Genomic DNA, 12,066 nt, shown 5'->3' with positions numbered 1-12,066 from the left:
TGGCTTCATGTAATTCCCAGGGCTGGAAATGAAAGTGATTTCCTTTCACAACCCCTGGCTGAGTGCCTTTCACATCCCGGCTATGTTGTGGGGTGATTTATCAATGGCAGGGGCCGGGGCTCCTTCCCCATCCTCCCCGCTCCCACCATCACTTAGAACAAGACCGTGTCCACGACCGGCTCCGAGGCCAGGGCGTCCTCTCAAGTTGGCTCTGAGGACAGGACTCAGTGGAACCACCGTGATGAGAGCCATTCGTTCTCCTCGGAGAGAACAAACACGGCCTGAAGTCCCCAAGTGTCGGGGCTGGCTTTGAACCGAGACTGTGAAAGCACATTTTTCCAAACTTGTCGGGATCGTGTTTCATTTCTAGACCTTTATTCTCCGAGGGACAATGAGAAAGAGACGCAGCTTAAGAAGTCTTGGGCTGAGAAATGAAGTTCCTTTTCTTTGTCGCCATTAAACCGAGCAGGGGGAAAAGTGAAGCCGAGGGGTTCATGTTTCGCTGTCACAACAAAGCGCAGAGGCCAGACGGCAGCGGCCCACTGGGAAGGCCGCGTGTCTCCGTCTGAGCTGAAGGCCACGGTCTGGCTGCTGCCTCCCCAGGTTCCCGTCCCTCCACTGCACTCCCTTCGAGTGTCGACCAGTCCGAAGCTGAAACGAGACAGAGCGGTGAGCTGAACAGTTGGCCCCAGACTGATCCCCGGGCAGGAGGGTTCTGTCTGCGCCTGGCCCTGGGGTATAGTGTGGGCCCCGTGGGGTTACCATACCACCTCCTGAGGCCGAGAACATCTTCCCAGTGAGGCCAGAAACGTCCATTCAGACCTCAGCCTTGTTGCTCTATTATTGCTCTAACACTGTATCACTTTTTTGGCCACTTATCAAATCCTGACTCGTGCACAGCTCTCATAAGAGCCCCAAGCCTCCAGACCTGCTGCCCCATGACTGTCTACATGAAGCCCGAGCATCACCACGCACAGGGTTCAGAGCCACGGCTGCCACTGCCCATCAGTACCCTCTCCGGGCCTCGTTCGTCCTCATCTGAAAAGTAGGGAAATGCTGAAGCTCCAATCCTTTGGCCACCTGATGCAAAGAGCTGACTCATTGGAAAAGACCCTGATGCTGGGAAATATTGAGGGCAGGAAGAGAAGGGGACGAGAGAGGATGCGATGGCTGGATGGCATCACCAACTCGATGGACATGAGTTTGAGCAAACTATGGGAAACAGTGAAGGACAGGGAAGCCTGGTGTGCTGCAGTCCATGGGGTCGCAAAGAGTCAAACACAACTGTGCATGAACAACAGCAGTTATACCCTCCTCCCAGAGTTGTTGTGGTAATTCAATCAGATGCCTTCTATAAAGTGAATACACCATGCCCCACACAGAGCACAAACTCAAAGATGCCAATTCTTATTTTGAAGTGTGGGAAGGAGCCCATGGAGGAGGTACTGGGAAAGAACCTGGGACTGTGAGCCTCAGCAAGGAGGGGGAGGGAGCGGGACTCAGAAGGAATGGAGACCAGGAGGCTAGGTGGAGATGCATCTCCTGCTTGCCCTGCAATTTCATTTGGGGAAACGTCCACATTGAAGATTTTAAAGTCGTTCATCATTTCCATTTCTTTGTCTCTCTCTCTTTTTTCACACTCATCATTGTTCCAGAGACATTCAAGTTCAGAGGGGCTCCTGTATTTGATTTGAAGCTCTAATAAGTCTAGAAATCAGGAAATGCAGGCGGGGCTTCTGTCTCCAGCCTTTTATCCTCAGGTGAATGAATGACTTCCTTCACCACTGGGGGCTGTCAGCGTCTCCCTTCCTCCCCAGCCTGGATCCGTTATTACCTCTGTTTTTAGATTCTAAAAACTATGGGCAGTTTTCATCAGACGGCAAGTTCCATTTGCTAATGGACCGGTCATTAATGAATGTAAGTGATGACACACACGTGGAAAAATGTGGGTGACTGGACCTGTCCCCAGGCTCGCTCAGGCTCAGGATAAGGTGAGAAACTGGCAGATCTAGAACCACGTCACCGGGACAACTCTGAGTGATGATTCATATGCAGTATTTAACTCCTGCAGAAGCCGGGGCTAACCTGATAAGGTCTATAAACCCCTCAAACTCACCATTTGTATAAGGTATGGCTTGAGACCAGAGCTGGCTAAGTGACGATGTCATAAACTACAGGTTCATTTGAGCATTGTGGTACAGCCCACTCCACACTCTGTCCCCCTCCACACACACACACACACACACACACACACACACACACACACAAAAGACTGACTCCTGCTCAGCAGTATTTTATGGTCTTTGGAAATAAATTATTCCAATATGGGGTGGGATTTTTGCTTTGTTTTTGCTAATTCTCTGCTAGTTTTATTATTCCACATAGCCTTTATCCCTTTCACTTTGAATTACAGAGTTGATTGCAGTATTGTTTTTCTTTGACATGTAAGCCCAAGTATGATTTAAAAAGGAATTGAATTTTTCAAAAAGGGAAACATTCAGGATAAATGTTAAGGACAGTGTGTTTGAAAAAGCTGAGTTCAGTTTTGTTTGGGCATCATCGCAAGTAAAGGAAAAAAGGAACTGATTACAGACAGAAATTGTAGTGTTTTGGTTTTTTTTTCTAGTAAGTGTAGCACAGCCTCCAGGTTGCCCATCAGCACCAGGAAAGGCTGAACCCTCCCCATCTAGTTTCTCCCTGGGCCTCCCTGTAACGGGATCATAGACCATACATCGTCTCCTACTCAACCCATGGAAATGTTATGAGAACCAGCGAGAGTAAATCTCCACAAAATAGTACTGTGATCACAGAATGTATTCTGTGTCTTTGTAATTATACCCAAAGTAGCGGTTACCCTGATAAAAACTGAACAAGAAGGAGCTGGAGTTTTGTTTTTTGTTTTTTTTAAAAAAAGAGGGAATACGGCAAAGAAAAACTGTCTCTTTCCCTATCAGCAGTCAGGCTCTGTGTCTAACGCGCTCCAGCATGGAGATGGCACCAAGACTTCTTTTGTAACCAAGATGAATAATCTATTTTATGACTTAACCTCTCACAGATAATCTTGGAAGTAAACTCAACACTAGGAAATAACATTTACAGACCTCTTAGTTTCCCCTTTATGCAACACCTAATTTCTCTTGTCAAAAAAAAAAAAAAAAAGTACAACGTATCTTTTCCCTTCTGATTTCCTTTTCTTGCATCCACAGCACAGTTTTCTCTCATGGTACTTGGACATGTCTCATTTTCTCGCTTATGTCTTAACCGTGGTCCTCCTCCTCCTCTTCCATTTCTACTGCCATTTCCTGTGCCTATGAAACCTGTTTTCCCCTCTTCCTTTCTCTCCTTGAGGAAAAGCTCCTTGATCATTGGTGAGACCAAGACGACAAACTAGGGCTGTGTTGGGGAAAGAGCTGAGAAAGCCTATTGAAAGCTAAACAGGCCCAATTTGAATGATGCTGCCTGACAATGTCAAATGAGAATTGGTCAGCACAGAATTGCAAGACTCTCTTGGAATCTCTAGACATATGTATTTGACATTTTACCCAAATCCAATTCCACAGTCCAGATGGCGGAAGAATTTCCTTGTTTACTTGAGATAAATTCTCACCCATCATCCTTTGTTCCCATGAGACCACTGCTCATAGCCCTCAAGGACTGCCTTGTAGGACCCTCATGTTGCTACAGTCGAAGGCTCATTATTGTGCACAGCTAGGAAATGCAGCATCCTGATTAATTTTGTGTTCTGACTAATTGAAAATTACAATGTACATCTTCTAATCTAAATACCAAACCTTAATGAACTAGGTGAGTCCTTGGAAAACTCAGAGGCAACTTCAGGACTCACGGAACATCAAGGTCACCACAGAAGTGGTACAGATCGGCAGAAGGACAAGACAATTGGGGTTTCCATTGGATATAAAGTAAATGTAGCTTTTGGTGTGTAGCATCAGGGAGCGAAAATAAGTGCACCATTTCAAGCACATTATTTTTATATATATATACAAAATTCGAAATGTTTTGAAATGTTTAAGTGTTCAAAGGAAAGAAATTCATGGCCTGCCAATTTACAAAACAATCTCTGTGTGATAATCCCAGGACTGTAAGAAAAAGTATATATGTACACACATATACACATACCCTCTTGCACTCAAGTCTGGGAAAATAGCCACCAAAATTTTAACAATAGTCTCTCTGGGTGATGGAATTAGAGAAGCTTTTGTTTTCTTCTTTTGTTTTAGCTGCACTTTCTAGTTATAAAAGATAATAATTAAATATTCCTTCCATAATGTAAATGAATAAACAAATAGCCTTAGTTGAGCAAACCAACATGGCCTGATAAATAATTAAAGGCAGCACAGAAATCCATTTCAGTGTAGATTAAGAATGGATTAAATGAAAAGAGTAGTAGCAGAAGAAACCTTCCTGTTCAGAAAACAACCATCACACGAGCCATGTTGTCAAACGTGGACTTGGCTGGGGAGGGCGGTGCGGAAGTGATATTGAGGTGGAGTTTGGGGGACTGCCGCTGCCTTGGGGAGTATACACGGGATTTGGGTCATCGCCTGGTTGTTACAGGCAGGGCTCTGCAAGTCATAAAGGATATGATTATCTTGGGGTCACAAGAAGGGATTCTTACATTTGCAATGAGAACAATTCCTTGTCTGCATTTCTGCATCTGTTTCTAACTTCCTAGACAGAATCAGATATGGGAAAACACTTCTTGGTTTCAATCCTGATTCTCCCCCACTGAGGGGAGGGAGTTTGGCTTGAGCCTGAATTCAGACCCCATCAGGTCTCCCCAAGACCCTGTCCTGGTCCTTCCCAGCACAGGGATGCTTGCTGGCCTTCCTGTCCCACCTGTTCCTCCCACCCCGGCTTTTACTCTCCAGGGTCTCCACATGTGGGGGGCATGTCATCTCCTCCCCCTTGGTTCCATCAGGGTTAATGTTCCAAGAGACTGACCTGCTCTGAGGAAAAGGCAAGCTGACCACACCATAACGTTCGTAGGTGTGGACAGAGAAAGGAGCCACGGGTTCTGGGAATATTTGTGGAGGGAGACACCATTGGTGAGGGAATTTTATCCTGTTCATAAAAAGGGCTTGATGGAGCTTCCACATTTAGGGCAGGTGTTGCCATTCTAGGATCGCCCACCGACTTGCTTCCTACATCTGTCCATGAGCAAAAGAGACCATGCCCTGGAGGAATGACATCTCCAGCTTCCGGAAGCCCCTGCATTCTCCAGGGATCAGAACAGAGGCCCCATCCTTGCTCGGCCCTTTCCTGCCATCACCTGCACCTTCCCTATGGTGTCGCTGTTGTGTTAGTTGCTCAGTTGTGTCAGACCTTCTACAACCCCATAGACTGTAGCCCGCCAGGCTCCTCTGTCCATGGAATTCTCCAGGCAAGAATACTGGAGTGGGTTGCCATCCCCTTCTCCAGGGGATCTTTCTACCCCAGGGATGGAACCTGGGTCTCTTGCATTGCAGGCAGATTGCCATCTGAGCCACCAGGGAGGCCCGCACCTCCCCAAGAGGCTCTCAGGTCCTCAGTGTGCCTCAGCCTCTCCTGTACTTATTGTTGGCCCTGTAACACCTCACGCTGGGCAGTGGTCCTGACTTCCATGGGGCTCTGCTACACCCGCTGATCTAAAGCTCCCTGTGTATGGCAGACTAGTCTTTTTTTAACCCCTGTAGTATCTCTTACAGTTTTGTGCCAATACTCACCTATTTGTTAAGTGGAAGGATTCTCAACAATAGAGTCCCTAAGTGATGAAGAATTGGCATCCTTGACCTTTTTATTTTTTAGCACTTTACAGCTTTCAGATGATACACAGCATCTCACATGTTCCTCAAAGTGACCTCAACCTCCTAAAGCAGGCATTCTATCACCCCTGCTCTCCAGATGAGAAAAATGAAGCAAAAAAGGATGGCTGAGAGCCACCCAGATAGTTACTGGGAGCAGACCTGGGAATTCTGATTAGGGGCTAATGCTCTTGCCACTGTGACCGTGGTTCTGAAGCCTGGCAGCTCATCCGACTGCCCTGGGGAGATGGCAGAGAAACCAGGGTGGGATACACCCTGCTCTGGACCTGTGGAAGCACTCGGCATGAGGCCCTGCCACCTACATTGTCAACCACAGGTGACTCTGACGCCCCCCCCCACAGCCTCCCCACACCCCCAGCTCTGACGCTGCACCCCCATCTGTGACACCAAAGCTGACAACCAGCATCTTTACAGGCTAGCCCTGACCCAGAAAGCCAGTTCATTTACACCTCCCAGGATCTTCCTTCTTTAGAACATCGCTGGGTTAACAGCTCAACTTCTAGAAAGCCCGAGGTTAAAAATGACCATGCCTATTCATCAGCCCCCAGCAGAAGGGGTCAGGAGAAGGTGACAGCCGTGCTTATGAAGGCCTCAGAAAAGCTGCTGAAAAGCTTTGGAGCCGAGAATAAGGGCCCAGGTCCGTCAGCCTGGCTCCAAAGCAGTTGGACCTCAGCTCCAACTGGGACAGGTCTGGGAAGGACCCTTGTGTTCTCAAGACTCTGTAAAGCCAGGGACAAAGACCCTGACAAGTGACCACAAACCCATCCAAGAATTACCCATGGAGGGTGGAGGGTTTGTGTATGGTGGAAAGTCCTTCCCGTCGGGAAGGAGCGTGTTAAATGTGAGGGCAGACTCCCCAGCAAGCAGACTGCTAAGAGCTCAGTGAGGAGAGAGACCTTCAGCACTCAAGTCTCCAGGACAATTAGGAATTGGTGTAAGAAGTCCTCGGAGCTGACCTAACGTGCCCTGAACCTGGCGAGTGGACACCCTCAGCCCATGATTTATGGGGGAGCCTGGGCTCCCTGCCTGAGCGCCGTATATGGGTCAGCCTGGAACCCATTATAATAATCGTCGGGAGAATCAGCTTGGACACAAGTTGAAGCAAGCTGAAATTTGAAAAAAACACATTAACAGGGGTCTGAAGGGAAGCCAGAAGAGCCTGCCAGCAGGGGCAGCTGGAAGGCCAATTTTTCAGTCAATACTGAAAGGTGGTTGCTTAAATCTCCGAGTCAAATACACAAGATTTTCTCTCCGGCTCAATACTCCCGTTTAATTGCTCTGGGGAGTCTCTCCACTGACGCATCTAACACCCAAATACCGAGTGGGGAGGGAGAGAAAAGCGTGTCATTGACGTGCAAATGAGGAAATGAGGTCCTGGGTGCAGCCTGGGTCCTGCTGAAGCGTCTCCTGCACTGACTGCCCCACCCCCCCCAACCCCAGGGGGTCACCAAGGCCCCCCTCCGTAGAGATGGCTGGGGGTAGGCGGGCATCACCTCTCAGCTGGCCTCAGGACTCTGGGGGGCAGCTCCTCACCCGTGCAGCCCCGGGGGCTGCTGACCAGGCCCTGAGAGGGTCTTCAGGAGCCAGGGTTTTCACAGGTGAGGCCTCGGAGCCCAGAGCAAGGGGAATATGAGCCACCAGAGAGCATTCCCACATTTGACACCCAGGCTGACAGCAGACGTGATCGGTGAGGAGGGCCTCGACTGGAGTCCTGAGATTGGGGAACAGAGGGGTCTCTGAGGGAGCGAGGCCCAACAGCCTGACCTTCAGAGGGAGTCCTGACAGATGGGTGGCTCCTGACAGGAGCCCTTACCGTGATGATGCCCACAGAGGAGCCCGGGGCTGGGTCTTCATTCCTCCGAGCCTCTGGCTTACACAGCACCGTTTCCCATTCACCCACAGCATGGGGGCCGTTCCTTGTTCACACCTCCGCTATTCACACCCAACAATCAGAAATCCATTCACATGGGGCCCAGAGGATCTGACAGAAACATGGCCGTCCTGAAGCCAAGAAGTCCAAGAACAGTTGCCTGGGGGCTTTGACTGCCTGCGTTCCCACAGGAGGGCGCCCATGGTCTGCCCCAGACAGACAGCCTGAGGGGCGAGTCCAGCTTCACCCACTCTCTGGTTGTGGGACCTTCAATAAATCATATAACCATTCTGAAATTCAAGCTTCCCACCTCTTAGGGGATTAGCCATGTGACTGACATATAACGTGATTTGTATGGAGGGCACCATGTCCGGAGAAACCTCATTTTGTGGGTTCATGGGGACTAATAAGCTTTTCTGAGCAGCGAGGGCCCTTTCAGAATGAGGGGGCCCCTACTTGGGACACTTGGGATGGGGAGGCGGGTAGGGTGGGGAGCATAGAGAAAAACTTGCTCAAAACATAGAGAACAACCATCAGAAGCATCCCACCCAGGGGCCTCTCTCTGGCCCTTTCCCCTCCCCTGGGCCAGGCCTCTGGCCCAGGGCAGTCTGGGGGCCTCTGCAGCCATCTGGGGTACTTAGCACAGGCTGCGTCACTCTTGTGCAGCTGCCAGCTGTCCACATACCTCATGACAGCCAGAGTCTTGCCATCCTGACTTCCCTGATCACTTGCTTCTGCAAAAAAGGCGTGAGGGGAAAGGCTGTGAGTGCGGGTCAAGGTGGGGCCTTTCTTTGAGCCCCTGGGGACCCCCTAAACACACACACAGGACATGGAGGGTGCCCAGACCCCTCCCCCACTGCACACTGGAGACGCCTCCAGTCCAACCCTATCTGGCCATGAGAGGGAAACTCCCACTGCCCCTGGAGGTTAAGGGGTCACATTCTCGAGTCCCCCCAGACCCCGAGCAGTGTCAGCATGGGGTCTTTCCTGAGGGACCCCAGTCTTTCTGTTTCTGGTGGGGATAGGAGGGGCAGACACCCCAGAGGCTGACAACCAAGGCTCAGCATCAGAAATTCTAGGCTAATGGGAGGAAAGGTGAGGGAGATACAGAGAAGCGTGAAAATTAGAAGAGGTGGAGATCCCCCTGCTTCTGGTTTCCACACACAGGGTTGTGTTTCTCTGCACAGAGATTCCTAACCAGAGGTTTGGCTGGGGCTGGCATTCACCTAGAAGAAAGGGTGACTTTCCTCTATTATAAGCCATGTCTGGGGACTACCTATGCCCAAAGAGTGCCTTTTCCCATTTTATACCCACACGCTGTTTGGGGTCTGGGAGGAGCTGTCCCCTTCCCTCTTTTCACATCCTCTCTTCCTCTTTTTCTGGGTCCATCATGAGATCTGCAACCAAGAGACCCTTTACTCATTCCTGTTTTGTTTCCAGCTCAGAACTGAAAGTGGGTTGGATTCTACTGGCCCAGACCAGGTACTAGAATCCTGTTTCTCAACTTTCCAGCTCAAGCGCCCCCACAGGGAGAAAATGGAAAGAAGTGGTCCATGGTTTGAGCCAGATACACCTAGTCTGTTTATCCCGTACAGCCCTCCATCCTTCGGGGAGGACGTGCTGGTGAGAAGGACAGATGTTGTAGGTGGGTGAGGCACCCAGAACCTAGAAATTCAGAAACTCTAATTAGGGTACCTCCTGGTCTTTATTAACCAAAACTCTTTCTACTTTTTCATTTAGATCTTTCTATCTCAAGTGTCTCCAGCAACAAAATGTGGCCAAAATCAATCACAGCGCCCAGGCACACTAAAGTGAGCTGGTATTAGAATGACAGCCCCACCAAAGCCATTGAAACAGTTCTAAATTCCCATCTCTCCATTGGTATAACCCCACTTTTAAAAATAGGAACCGTAATTCATGCATCCCCAAGTGACCTCCCGCATAAATGAGCTACATAAATGGGAACCTGTGGATTCAGAGACTTTTCTCTGTAGGCGCCAGGACCAACTAAAGATTAGTTCCAATCAGAATGAATGCATTTCCTTCACGAGTTTGCTTCAGACGTTCAGGAAGCTTTGCCTACTGGATTAGCTTTAACCTAAACTCATCCTCTTGGCCATTCCTGGAACAAGGTGAGTCACAGGTTTTATCTTTCTTCCCAGTTTTGGAAGCCAGCAGACAATGGGGAAGGTGGAACCTTCCAGTGCGTGAAGAGGAACCCTGTCTGGAGCCTCCCTGGAGGCTGAGGAGCAGAGGGAGGCTCTGAAATCCTCCCCCAGCTGCAGGAGAGGCTGAGGGGGAAAGCCCCTTTCTTAGACAGGGAAGAGCCTTAAAAATGAACGCATGCGGGACTCTTGAGGCTAGGTGCGTCAGCAAGAGAGGATTCAGGCGCAATGGTCACATGACTCGTCAGGGGCTGTGACTGAGTAGAAGGTCATAGACTGGGGGTGGGCGGGATGGCACCCAGGCTGGCCCTCAAATACGTTTGTTGCTGTTCTTCAGTTGCTAAGTCGTGTGACTCTTTGCAACCCCATAGACTGTAGCCTGCCAGGCTCCTCTGTCCATGGGATTCACCAGGCAAGAACACTGGAGTGGGCTGCCACTTCCTTCTTCAGGGGATCTTTCTGACCCAGGGATTGAACCTGCATCTCCTGCATCGGCAGGCGAGTTCTTTACCACTGAGCCACCAGGGAAGCCCACTAAATGGAGCCGAAGTTGTTAGTGGAAAAAACATCCAATAGGAGTATTGATGAGGCTTCTCTTTCTTGCTTACCCTCGGAATCAAGCCGAGCCTGAGGTTTCCCCATGATCTCATCCTCTGAGGCCTTCAGGTTTCGGATCAGAAAGTAGGTAGTCATCTTCCCTTTCCCTTTCACTTCGATTTCACCCCGCTCAGTTATTTCAAACCCTTGATTCTCCAGGGCTCTGCACAGAGAAGAGAAAAAAAAAAAAAAATGCCCCAGGTCACAGAGCTGTGACTCGAGAGTGGGCTGCAATGGGCAGGATGATGTGCGAGGAGAAGTCTGAGACCCAAGTGAACAGGGAGGGGCCCGTGCAAAGAGACAGGGCTACAGAGTGACTAGGAAACTGCACGTGTTTATGCATTTACTGGCTGTGGAGAGATGCCAAAGACACACCACAAACCAGTGCAGACTAACATCGCGTCCAATTCGCAGTTAGCTGCCTCAGCCAGGGCTTAGCACTCATCAGTCTTCCCTTGTCCTTGGCTTTGGCTGGTTTCGTGGAGATTTCAGACCTTCACCAGGCTCCTCACATCCCCTCATTAGGCACCTGAGCTCCTCGCCCACATGCTGCTGACCATAATCCTACTGCGTGACTTGTTTACCTGCTCAGTCGTGTCTGACTCTTTGCAACTCTATGGACTGTAACCCACCAGGCTCCTCTGTCCATGGGGATTCTCCAGGCAAGAATACAGGAGTGAGTTGCTGTGCCTTCCTCCGGGGGATCTTCCCAACCCAGGGATTGAACCTGTGTCTTCTGCATTGCAGGCAGATTCTTTACCACTGAGCCACCAGCGAAGCCCACTTTGTGACCTGATCTATCCACAAACTGGAACCCTCAGAGCCGAGACCCTGCGCCTTCTCATCCCATTGATCACACCTGCCCTTTCCTCCAACCTCAGAGGTTGAAGTATCTTGTTGAAGGGCACCCACCCAAAATCCATTCCCACCTCCTCAAGGCCCAGCCCCCGGACCACCTCTTCTTTGATCTTCAGCTCCCTCTCCATTTGCCTCCTCCCCTAAGCCTAACCAGCTTGCTAAGTTCTCTTCCATCCTAAATAGAAGTAAAAATCTTCTTACTTGTTCATCTGCTTTAATGCCATACAAATGCTCGTTCCTTTTATCCTTCAACCCACAATCCAGTGTCTATTCATTCCCCCACCCCTCATTGACCACAGTTAACTTCTGATAATGTATCCAAACCTCTGACTATTTTTCACTCCTTGCCATGGAATCCATCAGAGAGCCACCAGGGAAGCCCAATTATAGTTGATATTTTTGTTCCATTCTTCCTCCATAAAAATAGCCAGAAGGGTGCTTCTCTTCCTGAATTCTCTGCTTGCTTCTCCTGCCTTTTCCATGACTCCTTCCTCCATCTGCCAGTGAAATGTTCTTCCCATTGTCCTTCTCACATGGCATCCCTCTGCAGGTGATCTCACCAACTCTCATGGTTTAATTACCACCTCTGTGTTATTACTCCAAGTCTGGTTCCCCAACCAACAGCCTGACTCCAAATCTCACCCAGCGAGTTAATGCCACCTCTCTCTAGATGCTTCCCAGTTCCTTTTATTCAATACTTCCAAACCTGAGATCATCATCTACCTCCTAGATGGGAATCCCTCTCCCTTGTCGC

General features: G+C 49.6%; 1 protein-coding gene across 1 annotated transcript in view; it reads right to left on the bottom strand.

The window, feature by feature from the left end:
* Positions 1–374: 374 nt before the first annotated feature.
* Positions 375–12,066, bottom strand: part of LOC102400461 (guanylate cyclase soluble subunit beta-2-like) — a 29,894-nt gene continuing 18,202 nt past the window's right edge. Inside the window, 2 exon segments of the mRNA XM_045162431.1 lie at positions 375–651; positions 10,393–10,617. Coding sequence (XP_045018366.1) covers positions 375–651; positions 10,393–10,617 — 502 coding nt within the window.

The sequence above is a fragment of the Bubalus bubalis genome, chromosome 13, assembly GCF_019923935.1.
Source record: "Bubalus bubalis isolate 160015118507 breed Murrah chromosome 13, NDDB_SH_1, whole genome shotgun sequence".
Classification (NCBI taxonomy): domain Eukaryota; kingdom Metazoa; phylum Chordata; class Mammalia; order Artiodactyla; family Bovidae; genus Bubalus; species Bubalus bubalis.
The sequence above is the reverse complement of the archived record's forward strand: the minus strand, read 5'-3'. Positions and strand labels throughout refer to the sequence as shown.